Source organism: Pipistrellus hanaki (genome assembly GCF_964339955.1).
Source record: "Pipistrellus hanaki genome assembly, chromosome: 5".
Lineage (NCBI taxonomy): Eukaryota > Metazoa > Chordata > Mammalia > Chiroptera > Vespertilionidae > Pipistrellus > Pipistrellus hanaki.
In genome coordinates this window covers 53,890,991-53,914,611 of record NC_140507.1, presented here as the reverse complement: position 1 = coordinate 53,914,611, position 23,621 = coordinate 53,890,991, and the positions used below count along the sequence as shown (strand labels likewise).

General features: G+C 40.2%; 1 protein-coding gene across 1 annotated transcript in view; it reads left to right on the top strand.

The window, feature by feature from the left end:
- The first annotated feature begins 3,149 nt into the window (after nucleotides 1-3,149).
- TLL1 (tolloid like 1) overlaps nucleotides 3,150-23,621 on the top strand; it is a 155,120-nt gene continuing 134,648 nt past the window's right edge. Inside the window, exon 1 of the mRNA XM_084884377.1 lies at nucleotides 3,150-4,380. Within this exon, the coding sequence (XP_084740503.1) occupies nucleotides 4,212-4,380 (169 nt within the window). The 5' untranslated portion in view covers nucleotides 3,150-4,211. The remainder of the gene's footprint in view (nucleotides 4,381-23,621) is intronic.

The window sequence follows — 23,621 nt, the reverse complement described above, 5'->3', positions numbered from 1 at the left end:
CACCTGTGGTTGAAGTATCATACTTTGGGACACTGAACTAAAATTAAGAGATGCTATTCTTGTCCTTTCCATGTAAAAAACATAAATTTGCAAGAAAATATGAAAAATAAGATTTGCATGTGAGAGAGGTGTAGAAATGCTCGGGGCTGAGAGAGAGCCTAAGACAAAGGATGGTAAATTAAAATGTTATGCAGAGGGTCTCATCAGGATGGGGTGAGAAGGACAGGGGAGAGGTCTGGAGTCTCTGACCGCTATAAGAAACAAGGGCTGCCTTTGTGCCCAGAGCCTGGGATGCTAGAGAGTAGGGAGGCACAGCCAACTACCAAGCACCAAGGAATAACCAAAGACTCGAGTCATTATCCCAATCCACACCAGAGTCAACTGCTGAAGGAAGGTGGTTATTTTTTTTTCTTTTCCTAAAGAGAAACAAAGAAACACCTTCTTTAGCACTTCTGTTGTGAAGCAAATATTGTTTTCTGTTCACTTTTTCATTCTGTCTCTGATACTATGTTTGTTACTAGGAAACAGCAATAAGCCCAGGTTTTGACTGAATGTAGTATCATCCTAATTATCCAGGGTTGGGAGCCTACTGCAGTGGTGATGCATGAAATACTGTGATATAAAAATCATAGAATATAACATTTTAAGAAAAGAAAATGTGAAAGTCAAAGGCTTCTTCACTTAAAAATATTTATTGAGATGCATATAGAATAATTTAAAAAACACAACAGCATTAATGAATCCGAAGCAGGGTTTTAAAACAAAGCCTTAAAGTAATTGATTGAAACATATGAAATTGCCAATATTTGCTGGTTTTGATCTGCAGATAAGAATTTGATAGCAGTCCATCTACAATACATACACTCTTTGGTTAACAGGTTAACAGTGTTCACTCCAGAGAAGAGGGCTGAGATCAAGAGAGAGAGGGAAACATTTTACTTTGTACACATTTGAATTATTATTTTAAACCAAGGACTTGAGGGGGAGTATATTCATGCATTTCTTGGTTTCATAACAGAAAACAATCATAACTAGCTTTTCACAAATTGACTGCATTAGAAAATAGACATTTCTAAATGACATTGCCTATAAGGCAAATTTATTTTAACCACTGTGATAGCAAACGGGGTATACCGATTGGCAGAGAAGGAGCCTCTTGCTTCAGCTATCTTGGGCGGCTTTATTCTGGAGGATGGCTGGGGACTGATGGGGTCCTGCTGCAGGTGGCCATGCTGGTCAGGGCAGTTGCCAAGTAGATGCCAAAGTGAATTCAGTGCAAGTCTTACTAAAGGAACCCATCTCCTCTTCCTGAGGAGATTGGGTTCATGTGATATACATATGTGTGGCTGCAAACATTCAACTCCCTTCTCAGGTCCACATTCTTGTTTTTATATTTTCCTGCAAATTCTTATAAATTCATGTTTTTTCCACGGACAGGGCAAACTATTTTTAGCTTGCAATCAAGGCAACTATAGAAATCAATTAAGCTTAAAGTGTGCATTTCAATATTATAAACTTGGATTTAATAAAGGCCTGTGATGTAAATAAGTATTCTCTGCAAATATTTTAGGTATAAAGAAACACTTGTATATTTTGATTTGAGGTTCTACTATGTTCTAACTCTGGATTGCAAATTTGTAAAATTATAAAACTAAGCAATAATAAATTCTTTAAGGAAAACGTGATAGGAATCATTATGTGATGAGGCAGATGTCCCTATATGGCACTTTTTTTTTCCAAGACCGAAGAATGAGACATCTTTATTCCTTAAAGTAATTGGTGTTTAGGCAAATTCCCGGAACCAAGTCTTGCAAATTTACATATGATCAAATAGTCTAATGAGATGAGCCGTTTGCTGACATTTGGATTACCAAGGGACATTTTAAAAGGTGGGGGGCATGGAGCTGGGACACTGTCAGCAGCTCAAGAGCAAGGATCTCTAAAGGAAAGTCAGATTTCCTAGGCTTTCCCATTGGGCTAAGCAGAATACATTGTTTAGCCCTGCACTAGAGCAACACCTTTATTAATTATGCAAACTCTTTTTTGGATGGGAAAAAGAATTTGAGGATGACTCAGCAAGAGTTTTCAAAACCAAATACCTCCACCAGCCCATGAAACATGCTCTTTTCAAACCTGCTCTCTGCTCTGTGACCTGGGGGTTACCAAGTGTGAGATCTGCATAAGGGGGCTGCTTCTCTTGCCAGTCAGTCCTCCCATCCTTTTATTTTTAGTTTAAGTTGGAAATAGTTGGTACTTCAAGATTAGCCTCTATTTTTTCTTCAACCAACATAAAACCGGGTCAAATCTCTTAACCAAAGATCTGGTCTACCTGTCAAAGGTGTGCGTGTGTGTGTGTGTGTGTGTGTGTGTGTGTGTGTGTGTAGTTAATTTCATATTTCCCTTTAGATGAGCCTGTGTGTTGATGGGAGCTTGGGAAAGTTAAATGTTAACATGTAAAGGCAACTTGAGGTTTTTTAGAAGTCCCCGCTACCGTGACAGTTCAAGATTTAGTTGGGAAAGGAAAGGCTCCCAACCGCCAGTCCCTTGGATATTTGGGGGACTTCTCACCTATCTTGGAAACCACTTGCAGATGTGGGCAAACCTCTGAGTTGCGCACACCGGGCGTTTTTGCAGAGATTTCCTCTGATTTTTTTTTTTTTCTTCTTCCCAATTTCCCACAGCCTGTATTTGTCTTGCGTCTGCTAGGCTGACATGCGGTTTACCTCGCGGATCCCGCTGCCAGGTTTTACACCCTCTTCTCCGGTGTAAAACGGCTCAAGCCCAAGGATACCGAGCAGCTCCGGGCGCGGGCGCCAGAACTGTCACAGAAAATTTGCTTCCCGAGTAACCCTTCCAACTTCCCTGCCTGCGCCCACGTGAGCCGCAGCGCCAGCCCATCAGCAAGGTCTTGGCGTTTCCTGCAGCTGCAATCTGTAACTTGACTTTGAATGTGTGTGTGGTGTATGTGTTTTTCTCCCTAATTGTAGTTTTGAGGAGCTTGGTTCTTAGCAAAAGTTTTTGATTAGGGGGATTTAAAACTGTTTCCTTACCTAAGCCACGGAGGCTCCGGACACTTTCCCCCCAGCCCTGGGTTGGATTCACGTTAATGGGCAGCGAAGGAAAGACACACACTGGCTGTTTATGGGGAGAGGGGGAGGGTAGGCAGAGATTTGGAGCTAAGTTATGATCCCCTCGCACCACTCCCCGGCCTGACACTCAAGACTGACACGGACATCACCTATTCATTGCTGTTCGCGGACGCAGATACCTGTTCTATCCATTTTTTTTTTTTTTAAATCTCCGGTAAAATAGAAATGGCACATTCAACGCGCTCGCGTCTGTTTGTTTGTCTAAGGCTATCAAAAGAAGTCACCGAGGAGGCTGTGGCCCGGATCCTGACCCTGATTGTATGAATAAGTAAGCAGGATGCAAGTGATTGGGTTAGATGCGGCGAAGATTTTTTTTTTTTTTTTCAAGTTAGGAAGAGGGTAAAAAGACAGCCTGGGGTGGGGGAAAGGCAAACAGTGCATCCCCCAGTCCTCGGACTCCGTCCTCAGACTCCGGCTCTCCTTGCAGTCAGCCAGTTGCTTTGCTGGCTTCGGCAGCAGGCTCCTAAGGTCTCGAGGCGTAGACGATGCCTGCCCCCCACCCCCTTCCTCGGTCTCCCCTTTCAGTTCAGATGTGCTGATGTGCTGACCGGATTCATCTTCCCGGAGCGGCGGCGGCGGGCGCAGGCGGCGGCGGCTCGCACTCGGCCGCCGGGTCGGTCCCGCCGGGGGCGGCGGCGGCGGGGGCGCGGGAGCCGGAGCTCCGGGTGCAGCTGAGCCCGCGGGGCCGCGGGCCAGTCCGGCCGACAGAAGGGACGACCTGGCCGGCGGCGAGCGCCCGCTCCGCCCGCCCTCCCGAGCCGAGCGCGCCCGCAGCGGCTCCTCCCCGCCGGCGGGAGCCCAGCTCCTCACCTGCCCTCCGCCCACCCGCGGGCCCTCCGCCAACTTCTCTCTCTGCCACCGGGGGTCACAGGCGCGGCTCGCCCCCCTCTCCTGTCCCAACGGCACACGCATGTCTCCGGACACCTGAGCACCCCGGTCCCGCCGCCGAGGAGCCTCCCCGCGGGGACAGGAGCGCCGGCCCCCGGGACCCCCGCACATCAGCGCGGAGCGCGGGCGCCTCTCCGCGCGGGCCGGTCCCCTCCTTTCCCTCCGGGGAGGAGGATGGGGCTGGAAACGCGCTCCCCGAGGATGCTCTGGTGGCTGGTGGCCTTGGGGGTTGTGTTCTACGGGGAGCGGTGGGTCTGCGCTGGCCTCGATTACGATGACACTTTGGAGGGGAGCGAAGAGGAGAAGGAGGAGGCGATAGATTACAAGGACCCGTGCAAAGCCGGTGAGTGCGCTCTCTCTCCGGGTGGGGACGGGGCGCGCGGGGCTCCGCGGCGCCCGGTGGTCTGTGGGGGGGGGCGGTGGGAGCTCACCTGTTTCCTTCGCTCCCTTGCCAGCCCCTCTGCCGCCCCTTCTTCCCTTCCCTCCTTCCCTCCCCCTCCTTTTCCCTTCCCTCCCGACACCCCAAAAGCGGCAGCCGCCGCGGCCCGAGGTGACCGGAGTTGCGTGCTAGCGGCACCGGGTGCCAAGCGCCAGGCTGCCAGTTTGGGGAGAAACGTCCTGGAGCGGCTTCTCCTCCCCTCCCTTCCCCCAGCAAAGCGACCGGAACGGAGGTGTACACACAGCTGGCCGCCCTGGGTTTTAAATGCCGGGCACGACACCTCCCCTTTGTTCCCCCAACGGTGGGTGGGGATGGAACTGCTACCTCGGGACCCGGGTGCTCCCTCCCTCCCGGCCAGGGATTTCCCGTGTGGCTTCCAGGCGAGAAGGGGGTTGGGACGCCCTTGGAGGCTCTCCCGCTGGAAGGAATTCCAATGCATGTGCCCATTAAAAAAAAAAGAAGAAAGAAAGAAAAGAAATCAAAGTTGCCACCCCATTCAAACTTGTGTCTTCCTTCCGGCGGCATACACCCCCGGGTTGGGACTGCATTGGACCCGGCACCTCTTGAAGCTCAGGCTTCTCCGCGCCCCGCGCCCCGGAGCTCCCAGGACCTGCCCTCCCCGGAGCGCGCCCCGCGCCCCTGCGGGTCTCTCCCCCGCGGGTCTCTCCCCCGTGAGTCTCTCCCCTGCGGGTCTCTGTCCCGCGGTCTCTCCCCCGCGCCCCGCGCCCCTGCGGGTCTCTCCCCCGCGCGGGGCGGCGCTTCCCTCCCGCCGCCCCGGGCCCGGCTGCACGTGCCGCGGCGGAGACCACGTGAGCGCCGCGCCCCGGGCCGCCCGCGCCCGTCTCGCCTCCCGCGGGGCGCCCGGCGCCTCGGACCCAGGCTCTGCGGGACTGAGGTGGAGGGGACCCCGGAATCAGTGTGGACCTGTGACTGACTTCTGAAGGAACGTTGCAGGGGTGCTGGGGACCGACCTGCCAGGGAGAGTGTTTGGGAGCGGAAGGCGTGCTCTGCCCCATCCCGAGAGGCGTGGGCCCTGCGGGGGCGGGGGAGGGAGTGGGCAGAGCCCCGCAAGCATCTGGGCCTCTCCGGATGGTGTGCGGGGCTCCTGGGTCTGTGACTGCCAGTGCTTCCCTTTTCTGGCTAGGTAAACCTGGTTCCACCTCTCTGGCGCCCGGGGGAAGGAGAGGTGTACCCAAGGAGAACTGATGGAAATTCCCTGGTTAATTTCTGCCTCCGGTAGCACATTGTTCTGACAAGGAGGATGTGTGTGTGTGCTCCGTTAGCGTTATCAGATCTTTCCTGGTGAGCTCTTGCTGCAGATACTTCATCAAAACTCAAAGTAGTTTAGAAGAAACTTGTCAGTCAGGGACAAACACACACAAAACACAACAACCCTGATTTAATTCATTTTGGCTTATACATTTTCTCCTCTCACCTTTAACACTCAGTCGATCACACTAAAAGTTTCTTGGGCCTTGCCTGGTCATTTGGAGGACAGGCTGTGCTTCTGCCAGGGGTAGCTAGTGGCTGAGCAACCAGAATTCAGTACAACTCCTGAACTTTTTATTGAGAAATTTGTTTTTTAATAATATCCACAACCAGGTGAAAATGGTGCACTTTATTGTTTTAGGTAAGGTGGAAATGAAGTATGTTAGTTCTAAACATTGTCTAGGAAAACTGTTCTACTCTATTGCGTGAAAGATTCAACCAGCCATCAACCTGAGCTGAACAGGGCTCAGTTGGCCCAATTCCAGGGAAATAAATACAGGTTTGTACACAAATTGAAGTAAAAGTGCCTGCCTTTTAAACAGCATTAGTTTCAAATGTGACTATATAATAAGCAGTGTCAAAAATTAGCTAATGCATTTTCAGCAGTTATGTCATTCCAAGCTTATCTTATGTTAGAAATTGTCCAGAAGAAGATTTTGTGAACACAAGTGGTCTCTCTTCTATTTATGAATATTTCCAGTTTTTAAAATTTTAGTAGTTGCCATATACAGATTGGAACATCTCAGCAAATAAGGTGTAGGGTATGGAAAAATAACCTTCACCAGCATTTACTTTTGTTTTTCCTTTAACACAGGTTTATTTTGAACACCACTGTTGAAGTTAAAACAACCTTGAATAGATTATTAATATAATCTTATTTCTTCCCTGTCTTTGAGTACCAGAAGCATGCTTGTGTGTGTAGTGAAAGTGAAATAAGAATGGCCCAAGTGGAAGGCTGAGAAGTTTGCCCAAAATCTGCGATCACTTTTTAAAGTATCAACCCTGCTTTTTAATTTAGTGAAATGAAAGGCTTTACATTTACCATCTTGGCTAAAGAATGGCAAAATCTTTGTGCCTCCCTTTTGGCACTGTATAAGAGAAAAGTTGTAATGACAAAAAAAAAAAATAGTACATTGAAATCCCAAACAAGAGTCAAAAAAAAAAAAAAAAAAAAGAAAAGAAAAGAAAAGAAAAGAAAAAAAAAGTTCCTAAAGTGAGATGAGGACAGATATGTGAATGATGGCCACTCAAAAGCAAAAAGGACTGTGCTCTCCAGACTCCAGGCCACCTTTGACCTGCCCTTTCCAAAATTCTGAGTGGAGGGCGTGGCCCTGGAATAAAGTATTCTTTCTGAACTTTTCTAACAGGGGTCCTAATATTCTGGCTTGTTGTCCAAAAGCTTTATGGCTTCAGAGCACATTATTTCAACTACAGCTCTGTATGGTAGAGTTTATTAATCTTCCCATTACACAGATTGGAAAACAGATGCTTGGTGAAGTTAAAAGTGTTTGCTAAGATTACTCATAACTTAATTTTAAGTGTCCTGGCTGCAAAGTCTGGCTGTATGAAATGGTTACTGCAGTCTTAGCTGGCCTTTTGGAAGCCTTCCTTGAAATGCAAACAATAGAAATCCATCCAGGTTTACCTGGAGTCTAGACTAAGAAAAAATGCAGTTACTTTTATATCTGATATGAGTGGAATGGCTAAAAAAATAGTTTCATCTTTTCCAAACCCAATTAGAATATAAAGTCCTTGTCCTCGCTGGTTTGGCGCAGGAGATAGAGCATTGGCCTGCGAACTGAAAGGTCCCAGGTTCAACTCTGGTCAAGGGCACATGCCCGAGTTGCAGCTCGATCCCCAGTAGGGGGCGTGCAGGAGACAGCCCATTAATGATTATCTCTCATCATTGATGTTTCTATCTCTCCCTCTCACTTCCTCTCTGAAATCAATATACTGTATATTTTTTAAAAGAATATATAGTTTTTGAGATCAAAAGTCATACCTGATTTTTAATATTTATCACAGGATGGATTACTGTTAGGTGTGTAGTTTGTTCTCGATACCTATAGATTATTAATATTGATCTTTACCCCTTATCTACAAACTTTTGTTCTAACCAAATTTAAATGTTATCCAAGGAGGAATATTCATAATGATAACTTGTGCCATACTCAATATATTTGTGAAACAATACTTAATATATTTGTGAAACAATCACAACTCTGACTTCATGAATTCATAAAACTAAATCGAAAAAGAAATCTTGTATTAATTTAATTGAATTTTGATTTCAAAAGGCATTTTGGGTATACGTGAAAGTAAGTAGTTAGTGCAGCACAGCTTCAGATATATTTATGCAGCCAAATCCATTAGGACAGAATATAGGTAATTTATGTCTGTATAAATAGACACAAAGATGCAGATAATTCAAAGGAGTGCCTGACGGCCTTTCTCCAGTGCAGTCCATGGCCACCTGAATTTGCAATCAGATTTCTCTTACTCTCTCCAGTGCAGAATGGTCTTGCGGGACCTTGGGAAGCTGATGCTGCAGGAAGTCCTTCCAGAACAGAGACCGAGGTGTCCTGTTTCACTGTTGAACTATTCTAATAGGTGTAAATCTGAGTGTTAATATGTGAAGAGCCTGGGCAAATTCAGTGTGTAAATTTATCTCTCAGATTTGTCTAGAGATTACCCGGAAAAGCAGAGACCTGATAAAACCAGTCCGTGTTCTCCCTCCCTTCCCCCCTCCTTTTCTTTCTTCTTTTCTCTTTTTGGACTTTAGGTTACATCAGGAAAGCTCAGGCAATTGAAAATATAATGTCAAATATAGGAGATTGAAGAAAGCAGTATGTTGAATGATGGGTGGAAGCTGATTAGACAGATGAGGTAAATGTCCAGAAGGATAACCTTATCCTCTTACGCAAGTGTGAGCACTCTGAAAAAAGACTTTCTACCTAGAATCCTCTGAGTCAATGATTCTTTCTTGAAAAAAATCCAAGCATGATTAAAGGTCAGTGATTTGCAAGGTTACATTTGCCTTAGAGTCACATATGCAAGCCTGTTTATATAGAAATAGCTTTTTGGCATCCTAAAGGTGTCTCCCTTCCACTTTGCTTTATAACCAGTGCCCTGGTTTCCTAGTATACTAATTCCAGAGATAGTTTTCATAAGTTTGTATCTTCTCCACAAGATTTTATCAGTCTTTTAGTCCTCGATGTTGTACTCTCTAGCTTCATTGGCAGCCTCAAAGGTGTGGTATTTTAGAATTGCTGTTCAGTGCCATGTCTACTTTATTCCGTCATAATATTAAGTACCCAAACATATAGTTCTTGGTTGGCACCACTCTAGGTTGCCAAACCCTCATGTTGAAAATGCATTCCATGGAGCCTCTTCTCTAAGGCAGTCAATTCTGTTTTAGATTTCATTTCTCAGATCTTGAACTTTTTTTTTCTCCTCTTGCGTCTGGGGCCAATTTGGAAGTGGCCAAAATACAGTTTTTGCAAAAGGGATGGCTAAGGCATTATATTTTACATATTTGTATTCTGTTCTTCATTTGCAATAGTAATTCTTTAGCCTCTGTCATGAGGACCCACATGCATTTTTGGCTAACAAATGGCAGTTCCTGTTATTAGCTATGAATAAGGTTATCTTTTCTTAAATATATTCCTGCAGATGAATAAGTTCTCTGAATTGTTACATGAACTACCTAAGAGAAGGGATCCAGGTAAGGAATTCCCATCCCTTCTCTGTTTAGGTTTCCTTTGTCCACAATGAAACAGTTAAGAGTGTGAAAGAGGCTAGTGAAGACCTTTTGAAAAAGTTCATATATGATCTCACAGCTTTTCCTCTGGCCCTCATGATGGCTCACTTTTCTACAAAAGTCTAATATATATGCCATTGCAGGGTTTTCTTCTACGGAAACCATATTGTTTTCCTCCACTGTATATGTATGCGTCTTATATTTTTACATCTTAGCAAATTTTTCTGATTTAAAATTTAGGCTCCCTTGGTTGCCACCATATTCTTTGAAACCTTAAGAATATTAGTCACATCAGTAATCCGTTAGGCCTCTCCATCACTGAGATTAGTGGAAAGAAGAAAGCCCTCACATTTTGCTAGAAATCAGGTAGAAAATATTAACTGCTAGTGATTTACCATCATTAATATTTTTTTTTTCCTTTTAGAATACTACCTATTATTTCAAGCAGTACCTTTTAGACCCATATTTTAGAATATTTAAATCCAGTTCCCTCCCTAAGCTCTTCGAAGAATGCTTAGGAAAGATAGAAGCAAGTAATCCATTTAAGCTGTGGCCTTGCACATCCTGCTGGGGCCATCTGATGTCTGGGGAGATGGGGGAAGGGGCACTGTGCTCCCCTGAACTGTAGGGAAGCCCCCTGCAGCATCCTGAGCCCACAGCTAGGCTGGCCTCGCCGGGCTCAGGTGCCTGGCAAGACTCCTGGGGATGTAGGATTTCCTCTACTGGGGAAGTTGTTGAGGCGTCTTCCAGTTCTTTCACATTCCAAGACCTGGAATTAATCGTGGTCTTACATTTCCTAAATTAAGGCTTGGAGTGTCCTCTCCCCAACCCTGCATACAGTAGAATGATTTAGAAATATGGTTAGTGGTGTACTTCCTCTAGTTATCTATTAAATAATAATATTTGGGAAGAAAATTTTTTTAAAAAAAATGTTATAGCCTCACAGCTATGGAATGGATTCTACAAAATGTGTTCTTCCCCAGAAAGTGGGAGGAGGGGACCCCTTGCTTATTTACTTCTTGCTATTGTCAGCGCTGCAAAACGGGACCTTGATTATTAGGTTTTTGAGACACTGTGTGCTGGCTAATGGAATGCTTGTTTTGTCAGCTCCTTACAAAATGGGTGCTAATCCTGTCAAGCTCGTCTGAAGAGTTCAACTACGTATTTGTATTAAGAAGTATTGCAAATTAGATGTTAATTGAAAATCAGAAAGTGAACTGAGCAGATGTTTACCTGACTCAGCTCTTTTCCTGCAATTTACATGTATGGTTTAAGACAAAATATTTGCTATAGGCCATATGGGACACAAACCAACTTCTTCAAATGATGACAGTTCTAAAAAGTTGAAACCCTACATTAAGTAGGTCAGAAATGCTTCCAAGATATATTATTTCCCCCCAACAAAATCTAATTTTATGTTATTAGTGCCCCACTCAAAGCATTTGCTTCAGTGCTTAATAAAGACATTTCAACAGTTTTTAATACACTGCGCCGTTTTACACATTACAGGAATCTTTACAGGGATGGAGACACAAACCACATATTTAAGCCAGCGTTTGATACTGTCTGTGTTGTTGAACTTCCTATCGATTGCATTTAATTTGTGTGGTGGGGAGGCAGAGGTGGAGGGGTGAGAGGGCGGAATAGTTTCTTCATTCCTTACATTGCTTATCTATACTAACCTGTCAGCACATGGGTTGTGTACCACAGGGGCACCTCTAATGGCCCCGGCCTGGTTGCTAATATCAACTTCTTTCGAGCTTGCTTCCTCGGCCATGAGTGGACTTGACGTGTTTATTAGGACAATCTCGGTTCTTGTGCAGCATTGAGAACCGCCTTGGCATCAGGTCAATGGGACGACTGTGCTGGAAGGGAGGAACTCTGTTTCTCTGCTTTGATCATTTGGAGTACAAATACCTAGTAGTTGAGGGTTGATGGCATTAAAAAAAAAAAAAAAATATATATATATATATATATATATATATATATATATATATATATATATATATATAATATTGATTTTTTATAGAGAAGAAGGAAGAGAGAGAGAGTTAGAAACATCGATGAGAGAGAGTCATTGATCAGCTGCCTCTTGCACACTCCCTACTGGGGATGTGCCTGCAACCAAGGTACATGCCCCCAACCAGAATCAAACCCAGGACCTCTCAGTCTACAGGCAGATGCTCTATCCACTGAGCCAAACCGGTTTCCGCTGATGGTATTTTTTGTTTTGTACTCATGTTATTGTGTTATGAAGTATGCCTCATCTCATGGAAGGTAAATCTTTAAAATACCCAGGAAGACCCTCATGTGTAACTAGAAAACAGCCAAATTGAGAACTTTTAAGAGAATACATTTTGGACCTCATATACCTCACATATCTAAGATTTGTCTTCATGACTCATGTCAAAGTTCATAGTTCATAGTTTTACATTAAACATATTAAATGGGCTCCTGTCTTCACCGTATCCCACCTAGTTAACATTATTCCATCTATTTAACATTATTCTGTCCCCCCAAAAGGGGATACTAGGCCTCAAAAATGACCTTGGGTGGCTGTCACCACAGTCGGTAAGTGGTGAGAACATGAATTGAGGTTCTGTGTTCCAGAGGCCATTCTCTCTTTGAATGCTCTACGCTGGCTCTCCAGCCAGCACAAATGTCTAGAGCCTGGCAGTTGAAGTGATGGTCTTTGTGCAGTGGGCATCCATCCACTGTGATTTTCTGTACTGAGAATACATCTCGCGTTCAGTGTTCAACATCCTTACATTTTGTAAGCCATGTACTGTTTTGTCAGAGTGGGGAGACCTACCACTGAAATGCCTCAGTTAGGTATGAAACAAATGAAAATGCTAAATAGCTTTGGGGAGACACTGCTGTGTGTTGCCCAAGTATATAAATTGTGACAGCAGGCTTTCCATGTCGATTAAGGCAGGCATTGAATTGAATTTGAGCAGAATTCAGTCATTAGTGTTCCTTCTTGGCACAGGTTCTAGCGTTTTGTGTGGCACATGTTAAATTGCTTCGCACTTTCAATTTGCTCTCTGAGTAGTCAGTGAATTCATGATTATGAGCCCATGGAGTGTGAAGAGTATCCTTTCAAATGCAGGCAATTCAGGAAAGTGGTTTACAGTGTACATTATGTATGTAAATGACGTGTGAATGCCTTTGAGAAAATAAATACACCGTGAGAAGGGAACATAAATAACGTGATCCTTTTCAATCCCAACTTGTCTAAAAGCCCTAAGATCCAAAGCTTGAAAGCCTTTAGTGATCATAGGGTTAACTAAACTTCTTAGAATCCAGTCTAGTTTTCTAAGGATAGGAAATCTGGTACATTCAGAACACATACTGTATATAATATTTATTATATTACAATTTCTTTGAAGAAAACATATTTTTAGCAAAATATCAGGCTTTCTGGAGGGAGAGTTCCTGCTTATACTTGTCCTCTAACAAATGGGTAAGAACAAAATCTGGTAAAACAGGCTTCCCTTTTCTGTCTCCTTCTTTTTGAAACCTGGGGACAAGGGAAACTTTCATATATATATATATATATAGTTTTTTTTTTTTTTTAGTCCAAAGAGAAGAAATAGTATCTATCTGGACCTGGATGGAGTGTAGACTGAAGGCAGTCGTTCGGGGAGAAATAATTGGGATTTGCCATCTGGAATGGGTAACGGAAGTAATGACCTAAATCTGGGGCCTTCTGTTGCCTTATGTTTCTATGGGGGAAAGAGATTTGTGAACCAGTAACCAAGAGTTAAAATACCGAAAGAAGATAATGATTATAGCGCACACCTCCCTAGTGTCCCAGGGTTCAGATGCTTGCAGTAAGAACAGATCTCTAGTGTATCATCCTCAGAGTTGGGGTGCAGCTTCACGCACACAAGTGTAGGCTGCTGAAATGAGTATCTGATACTCTATCTTATTTCTATATTGAATTGCACCTGTTGCTTAGTGTTTAAGATAACTTGCCTTGTCACTCAGTGGTGGAATTAGATTTTGAATATGAAACTCTGGATGTTATGTGTTGCTATTATTGGCATGATGTTTCTACTTTTTTACTTTTAGGGGGCACTAGTACATTTTTGAAAATTGGGATTGGCTTCAAAAGTTATATTTTAAGATTTCAGAGAGGCAGAATAGTTAAAAACTTGATCTTTGTAGTTTGATGGACATGGGATCTAATATTGGACCTACCATATAGTAACTGTGAGGATTTTGGCACAATATTTAACCTTTTTACACTTCAGTTTTCTGTTCTATAAAATGGAGATGGTGTTATGATGCTCGTGTTATTTGAAGAATTAAATGAATGTAAAGTAACGATCACTTTGTCTGGAACACAGTAGTAAATAAACACTGTATAATTTTTATTCATAGTAGCATGAATATATAGGAGGTGGAAAATTATTTTTGAATTGCAACTGAGTATTTGTGGGAAGATGATCTTTATAAAAAAAACATTTGTGGGATAAAGTTCATTTTTCTTGCCACCATATGTGCATATCTCAAGTCCTCTACATACTGCAATTGAGAGGTTAAACCCCTAAATAGATTTTTGTTGGAAAGATTTCAGAGGTAATAATATAAACATGTCTGTGTGTTGTTTTCTTGGCTATTTGCTCAAATGCTTGATATACTAAAAACATACTGACAGTTTTCAGTTCACATGAACTAATGTGTGAATAGAATCTTGGCCATCTAGTCTTCCAATAATTTCTGGTTCAGATTTTATTTGCCATCTGGATTAACTTGAAGAGCTTACATACTCACAATCCTATGTTTACGCAGAGTTAAATTTAAGCACATGGCACTAAGCTAGAAATATTCATAAATTCATCAAAGCTTTATTGAACGCTTCCTGGGAGTGAAACATGGATTTATCTTTGGGTTTAAGAGATATGAAATATGATACAGTGTCTGATCTGGTGTATTCTTAACATTACCATTTGCAGGTAGATTATAGTTTATGTATAAATACTTGCTTATATTCAAGTCACATAATTTTATGCTAAATTATTCCAATTTAGTATTTAAAAATGGACACTATTATATATTAATCAGAATATATATTCTTACAAATATTTCCTGGAATATGATTTATTTATGGTACACAGTAGTCTCCTTTTACCTGTGGGGGATACATTGCAAGACCCCAAGTGGAGGCCTGAAACTGTGGGTAGTACTAAACCCTGTATATTCTATGTTTTTCATACATACCTATGGTAAAGATTAATTGATAAATTTGACAATTTCATGGATAGAAGATTTGTGCTTACTGTAGATATTAGCAACCCCAGCATATAATTTTCTTTTTTTATTTAATCAAAAACTTTCAACTTTTCACTTAAAGGGAGCAATTTATGGCTTCTGTTTGACATATCCAAATTGCCAGCCTCACTACTATTGAACTTTGGGGGCATTATTAAGTAAAATAAATGTTTATTGAACACAAGCATTGCTATAATGCACAGTTGGTGTGATAACCAAGAAGGCTGTTAAATGGCTAACAGGCGAAGAGCCGTGAAAAGTTACAGAATTTTATGAAAGTGGTAAATAGTCTGATGCAGACAGAATGAAAGGTAAGAAGGGATTATGCTTTGGCAAGAAATGAGTCTGGAAGGTGCAATGTAAAGGATCTTAAGTCATCGGTAAGGGGAGTGAACTTGATCCCCCTGGCAGTGAGAGGTAGATTTACTGAAATTTTAAAGTAAATCATTGGCTTGATTACAGCCACATTGTATAGGTAGGAGGGGTTGTAAAGGATGGGCTCAGTTAGTTGGTGTTGGAAGTAAAGAGCAGTGAAGCAGGGAGACAGCTTGTTAAGAGTTGTAGTAGAGGTCAGTGTTGAAGAGTGCTTGCATTTGGAAGGCATCAGTAGTTACAGAAAAGAGGGACTGGATTTAAGAAACCAGTCACCAATTGCTTGGCCTTGAGGTGAAAGGTCAAAAGAGTAGAAAAAAAGGAGGAGCCAAAGATGATATCTAAATCGCTGCATACTTGAGTGGTTGGAGACAGTGATACAGGTGAGTAAGGTGAGAAAAAATAAAAAGACAAGTTTGTGTTTTGTAAAGCAAATAAAGTTGGTTTTGAAATCCTTGGAGTTGTATGTGATTCTTAATGTTTGTTTTCTCAGGTCCCCTCATGTTGTTCTTTAGGAATATACTGGTTATATTTGGACTTTTGTGTTCTATATTAAGTTTGAAATCAATTTGTCAGATCCCACTGTTTAAATTTAGATTGGAATTGCACTGGCTTTATAAGTTAATTTTGAGATAATTATTATTATTTTAATATTTTTTTATTGATTTCAAAGAGGAAGGGAGAGGGATAGAGAGAGAAAAACATCAATGATGAGAGAGAATCATTGATCTGCTGCCTTTTGCACGCCCCCTACTGGGGATAGGGCCTGCAACCCAGGCATGTGCCCTTGGCTGGAATGGAATCTGGGACCCTTCGTCCACAGGTTGACATTCTATCCATTGAGCCAGGCCAGCTAGGGCAAGAATTATTTTTATGATATTGAATCTTCTAAGTTATGAATGTTGTATATAATAGCATTTGTTTAGGCTTTCCTTAGTGCTGTTTATTGAATTTTTAATGTTTTTATTTGTAAAGTTTTTTTTTCTGCATATTTGATAGATTTATTCATTTATTTTCTATTTTTTCATAATGTGAATGTGCACTTTTAAAAAAGTTTTCTGTTGCTGTTTGTTGAAATGTATTTGATTTAAAAATATATATTTATGTTGATTTCAGAAAGGAAGGGAGTGGAGAGATAGAAACATCAATGATAAAAGAGAATCATTGTTTGGCTGCCTCCTGCATCCCCTCTCTTCCTGTTCTTGGGGATCAACCCAGGCATGTGTCCTAACCAAGAATCGAACCTCAGCCTCTTGATTCATAGGTTGATGCTTAACCACTGAGCCATAGCAGCTGTGCTGTATTTGACTTTTGATATACTTTTTATCTAGCATCCTTACAGTATCTCATTAGTTTTTATCGTTTATCTGTAAAGTCTTCATGTAGGCAATCAAATAATCTGAAATATATGTACTTTGTTTCTTCCTTTACTATGTTATGCTTTTAATTTTCCTCGCCTAACTGTGCTGGTAGTCTTCTTCCAGTGTTGCACGGAAGTGATGACTGAGGACTTACTCTGTTTCTAGTTTTTAAGAGAATGCTTTCAATTACTTACCAGTTATACATTTGATGTTTTCTATTAAAAACTAGATACTTTTTTTTTATCAGATTAGGAATTCAGCATTTACTGAGATGATATAATTACCTTTATTTTCCCTTTTAATGTGGTGAATTAGAATAATTGATTTAATAATATTTACTCCTGAGATGAACCAAATTCGAGCATGATCCATTATAAGCATACCTTGGAGGTAGTATGGGTTTAGTTCCAGATCACTGCAATAAAGCAAATATTGTAATAAAGTGATCCACAATTATGTTGGTCTCCCAGTGCATACAGAAGTTATGTTTACACTGTGCTCTTCTCCTTTAAGTGGGCAGTAGCATTATGTATAAAAACAGCAATGTATATACCTTAATTAAAAGTACTTTATTGCTAAAAAATGTTAACTATCAACTGAACCTTCAGCAAGTTGTCACCTTTTTGCTGGTGGATTGTCTTGCCTCAATATTGATGAAAACATGGTATCTGCGAAGCACAGCAAAGCGAAGCACATTAAAATGAGGTATGGCTGATTTCTTTTTACAACTTTGGATTCAGTTTGCTACCATTTTGCTTGGAATTTTTGTTTTTATGTTTCTTAGTTAAGTTGGGCTGAAACTCTCCTTTTACTGTTGGTTTTTGGTGTCAAGATTATATTAGCCTCACCCATGCTATGGAATAATTTGTGGAAGATTGGAGTTATTTATTCCTTTAATGAAAAGATATTTCTTTGCTTCTTTTGGGTGTAGTAACAGTTCATGAGAAGTTTAAACTAAATTTCTTGCTTGATATACTGGGCTACTACGGTAAGGTACATTTAGAACTCCAACTTGCTTTGGGGATGATTTTTGCCTATGAGACTTCAGAGGTTACTTGCCTTTCTTCCCCTACTTAGTTTCAAGTTTCAAGGAAATCAGTTCTTGTGCTGTTACCTGGGGTGGTATAAATTTAATTTTTTTGTATTCCTTATGACATAGGAGTCCCAGATTTTGGAGTTCTGGGTTATCTTACTAGACCCTCCAGCTTGGGTGGGCCTTGAACAGTATATTCCGTCCTCTGCACCCTGCTTGACAATAATAGCAAATAGTCATGTCAACCGATCTTGGAAGTGCCCTCAGTTGAAAGGTGGCTTTAGTCTTCTGCTTAACTTTCCGGATCCCATCCTTTACTCGACCATGAAAATGTTTTTATTCATCTTGTCATACATTCAGGAAGATTTTAAGATATATTTTATTTAACATTTTTAGTTATATGGAAAGGTCAGCCCCAGTACTTAGTCTGCCATGTTGGCAGAAGCAACATTCTCTAGAGAGGACTTTGAATGTTAAAAAGTTCTTGAAAAATGTTAAACATTATTGGGCACTTCCTTCTAGAATTTAAAAGTTATGGTAATTAAATTGCTTTATTTAAAACTAATTTATCTATAAAATATAACCATAAAGTTTTCAATGAGAATATACCATACATGGGACTTTCATAATGATTAAGCTGCCATTTGGTTTTAGCTGACTTTTGGGGATATTCATTCAGCCCTAGTATGCACAAGACCTCTGGAAATTTCGTGTATTATTGTGAAACCTTCAATTTAAATGTAAACAATTCTTATGCCCATTGCTTGGAAGGATTCAGTTCACATTTCAGGGGGAAGAATGTACATGTGTAACTCACACCAGCCATTGTGCCTGCAGGGAAGAGGCTGCTTGACTAAAGCAGTACAAGTTGCCTGCACTGACCAGTGCTGCCTTTTGGCAGATTTGATTACTCTTTAACCTTGTGGAAAAAGCTATTTTTAGTTTTCCCTAAACTTTCCAGTCAGGTAGATCGGGAATATTTTCTGCATCTCTTGATACTAATTACATTGGCTTTTATTGATTTGGAAAAAAAAATAGAGAAACAGTTCACCATCATTTGATCTCTTCAATTCTTAAAAAGTCATTAATAAGGTTTTTCTTGTTTTAAATTTAATATAAAAGGCATTTCTTTAACCTATTCTCACATGATTATTTAAACTTTTAATAATACAACTTTAACCTCAATTGACATTTACATTCATTCCAAGTTTCCTATATAACCTTTCATTTACACAGGGCCTCAAAGGCAGTCTTATTCATTAATTTGTAGGAATGTAGCTCTGGATGTACGTTCAGAATGTACTCCAAACTCCTCTTATTAGAGGTGTTAGAATGTTATTCTGAAGAACTAAATGACTCAGAATCATACTTAACCTATCTTGGAGCAGGTGATGCAACTTTGTGAAATTAGGGGTGGTGATTTATTAATATGAACAGAAGTGAATTCAAAAGGTCACTTAGTACCCCACAGTGTGTCATTCACTGATTTATTATGGCTTCCTGAAAATATGACATTAATGATTTCTTTGAATTAAGCAGTGCTCTTTCTCTGCCTCTTTTCTTTTAAAACATAAATACTATATTCTGGGTCAACATTAAGTTATTAACATGAAAATCATTAACATGAAAGGTCAGGCTCATTTCATAAATGTACTAGGCAGATAGAGAGTAAAAAGGTGGAGAAACCAGCTGTTGGGATAACTCCACCCTACTTTACACTTTGCTTTTGGGCAGCTCGTGGTCTGGGTTTCCCAATAACTCTCTTGTCCTTTAAACTTTTGCATTCTTTATATTGTTGCCTCTGCATTATTTTTAGTGATTCTTAGTCTTGTTTATGGTTATTGCCAGATGTTGGGGCATCATTTAATGCCAGTGGGTCTTGATCTGGCATCTGGAAGGGTTCAGCAATCTGGAGTAGGCTGCACGTAGATTAAATAAGCGTCCAGAGATGAAAGATAATTTTGAAAGGTATTGAGGGTCAGAGGAGCCTGGCTAAAGAAAGCAAGTTCTCCTTGTCTCAGGATCCCTTGCTTTTTATTAACATGAATTGTCCTAAGGCAAGGTGGAGATATATACTTTCAAAGGGTAGGGTTTTGTACAGAGTCCATTGTCAGATTGGGGAATAGCTTAGGTTGTCCAGGTGTTTGGCCAACAGGAGGCAATAACATGTAGATTAAGATGCCCTTAGCTTTCTGGCAGCAAACAACCAGTTTAATGCATCCTTTTCAGGTTTGGGGAAATGCCTTTAGACATTCCAGCAAGCCATAACATATGTGACTCAGTCCTTGTTGAATCCCCAAGTTCTATCAACCTTTTGATGTAACTCTTGCAATTATGGCATGCTGGAAACTGGCTTCTGGTAGGTTATAAATATTTTTCTTCTCTAAAGAAATTATTGTGACCTAATTTTAGGAGATCCATCTTCAAGATGGTAGCTATTTCTCTTAACTCTATTCCTTCTCACAACTCCAAATTATACTTGCCGTTTTGAGTCATCCGTGAGCATGTAAGCTAGTACTGAGCTTTTGAGTGGGATTATCACTTGATAGTCTTACAAACTTCCACAGTTTGATAATTTTTAAACTACTTTAGTAAGGTTCTCTATATGAGTGAGTGTTCACTACTTAAAGAAAATTTTCTTTAAATTGAAGGATCATATTTACTGATATGGGATTAGAAAGATTTTAATAAATTCAAGCTGTGTGAGCTGCTTCTGACCAGGATGGAGTAACAGGGACCAGGTTTATCATTGTGCCTGAAGCAATTAACAAAATAGAACAAAATAGACAAAATATATGAAACAATATTTCCCAAGACACTGGGCATCCGGCAACAAGGACATCAGTCTTTGGGAGATAGGGAATCAATGAATTTAGCCCTATGATTACCTTAGAACAGGGTAGGAAAATCCAGGCAGAGACCAGAAGTCTCCCTGTGTTGAGGACATGGAACTGTGAATCTAAGACAGCTAGAGTTTTCAGGGCAAAATGCCAGAGAGGAGAGAGCAGCACAGATAAAAAATCCTGGAGCACTACAGAAAGTTCTTACATTTATTCTGCAGAATGTCCAACCCAAATGTTCAGCTGTCAACTGATTAGTGTGTTCATGTAACAAGGCTACCCAAGGCTCAGGAAATACCCACCCAAAGAGATAAAAGGGGAAAAATCCTTGGAGCTCACACAGAGCAAGTAATAGTGTTCTGTTCTCATCAAACAGAGTGAAAAAACCCTCATATTTATTGGACATCAGGTAGAATACTGAGAAGAATTTTTCCACAATATTGGGGAGAACTTTGTTCTAGACTAAACACTACTCTGGTCCTACCTAACAAAGCTTGAAAAACAGACTACCGAGGATCCAAGTAACTTAATTGCTCCTCAGAACAAAAGTAAAGATTACTTACAGGAATATAAAGATATCCAGCAACTAATAAGTTAAAATTTAACCAGCATTGCATCTAGCATACAATCAGTATTGCAACATTGTTTTAAGAGGCAAAAATATTGGAAACAGTTGGACTGTCTATCTTAGGAAAATGGTGTCCAAAAGGTGTAATATTCTTAGTAGAGAATGTAATAAAGATATTGAAGAGAATTAACTAAGCATATATCTGTTCATCTAGAAATATATTTATGGTGTAATAAATTTTAAAAATTTTACTAAAACAACCATAAAAATATTTGTGTATATGTTATGTACAGATAAGAAAAAGAGAAAAAATAGAAAAATATACATGCTATTAGTATTTATTGCTTGAGGAAATGCATTTGGAATAGGATGTGCTATATAATTTTTTTCTTTCTTATAATTGCATTGTTTTGTAAAATAAGCATAAACTACTTTACAATTTTTCAAAATTTAAAATATTCAAGAGGAAAAACAACAAAGACTATATGGGAATATTAAAGATTTTTATAAAAAAATAATAGCATAGAAATACTAATTTGACAATATACTTTTATTACAACTGCAAAGTATATATATACACATGGATAAGAGTCAGTGAGAAATTCAGAGTGATAGATGTATGTATAGTTATTCCCCTTTTATATCTAAATGTTTGTGAGCAATAATGATAGTTCTATTATGTAAAGTATGTAAAATATAGATGGATATGGACAAATGTAGATGAGAAAATGTAAAAATGTAAAAGTGAAAGGTATTAGAATGTCATACTTATGAATCACTTTTATTTTTAATTTCCTCAAAGTTTAGGTAATGTTATATTTATAATAATAGGCTTTCAAAGAACCACAAAAAATGTGATTCACAAAGAGGACAAAAATCAACCAAATAAAAGTTTCTCAGAAGTTGGACATGTGCTAGAACTACTAGACAAAGACATCAAAATAATTATAATGGTACTTGAGGCCGGATGCACAAAATTTTTGCAAGGGTAGGGTTCCTAGGCCTGGCTGGCAATCAGGGCCGATTAGGGACTTCGGCTGCTGGCCAGGGCCTTCCTTCCAACTGCCAGCAAGGGCCTTCCTTCCCTGGCTGCTGGTTGCCAGCTGGGGCCTTCCTTTGTTCCCACCGCCCCTTAGTGTTCAGTGCACATCATAAAGAGCCATCGAACTTCTGGTCTCCAGGTCGAACTCCTGAGGGGACACTTTGCATATTAGCCTTTTATATAGATAGATTTCATATGTTCAAAAAGCTAGAAAAAAAAACTTAAGCTGATATATGGAGACATGAAAAATATTAAAAAAAAATCCAAATAAAATTTTTAGAGATAATTAGCCAGTATCTCAGATTAAAAATGCACTGAATGGTATTATCAACAGGTTATACACTGCAGAAGAAAAGATTAGTAAACTTGAACCCAATATAAGAAACTATGCAAAATGGAACATAAAGAGAAAAAGACTTTAAAAGCAAGAACAGAGAATCAGTGAGCTGTGGACAACATCAATATGCAAGTAATTGGAGTTCCTGAAGAAGAAGGAGATAAAGGGAGGTGGAATGTGGTTGGTGAAACTAGTTGAGGAAATTATGGTTGAAAATTTCTAAATTTGATGGAAACAATAACTCTATAGATGCAATAATATCAACAAATTCCAAGTGCAAAAAAGAACATGAAGAAAACTGCACTGTGTCACATCATAATCATATTGCTTAAATCCAGTGATAGTGAGAAAATATTAAAGAAGCCAGAGAAAAGAATATATTACAGAAATACATACTAAGGAATTATTTATGGAGGTGTAAATATAAGCATGACAGCAGATTTCTCATTTTAAGTAATGCAAACTAGTGGACAGTAGAGCAATGCCTTCAAAGTACTGAAAGAAAAACATTGCCAACTTAGAATTTTTTTACACTGTGAAAGTATCTTTCCAAAATGAAGTAAAACACTTTTGGGAGGTAAAGAACATACAAAAGCGGAAAGAATTTATCACTATCCAGTTTACCCTATAAGAAATGTTAAAAGAAGCCTTTTAAGTAAATGGCAGATGACAACATGAAACTTCTGAATCTACTCAAAGGAATCAGGAATGAGGAGCATAGGAAATGGTAACCATATTGGTCAACAAAGATTTTTTTTTCCATTGTTTAAATACCTTTCATTGTTTAAAATTTTTCTTCTGCTCTGTCTTTTATGTCTCATTTCACAAAGGATTTGGTGTCCTAAACATTCCCTCTTTATTGTGACTTTCCATATTTCCACTTAGTTCTTATCTCCTGGGCCATATTTACCTTGTCATCTTCCCCACTCTATTGTCTTCCTGTTTACTGGCATACTCTGCATCCCTGCCTTCTTGGACTTAAAAACATACACAACTACTTTTATAAAGTTGAGTTTTGACTAAAATTAGTATCAAATATAACAACATTAAAATAATTAAGAGTGATAAATATTGGGCATAGTTTATTAGGGTTAGGAGCTGAAGTAAAGAGATAGTACTCAAGTGTGTTAAGACCTAAGTTATGATTCTTAACCCAATTTCTAGAAGCATCATCAGTCACTTTTCTGCAGTGAGGTGGGTACCCTCACTGTATTATAGGAATGACTCTGCTTCTCTATTTTTAGAATAATACTGCTGCAGCACATTTCTAGGATAAGAGCAATATT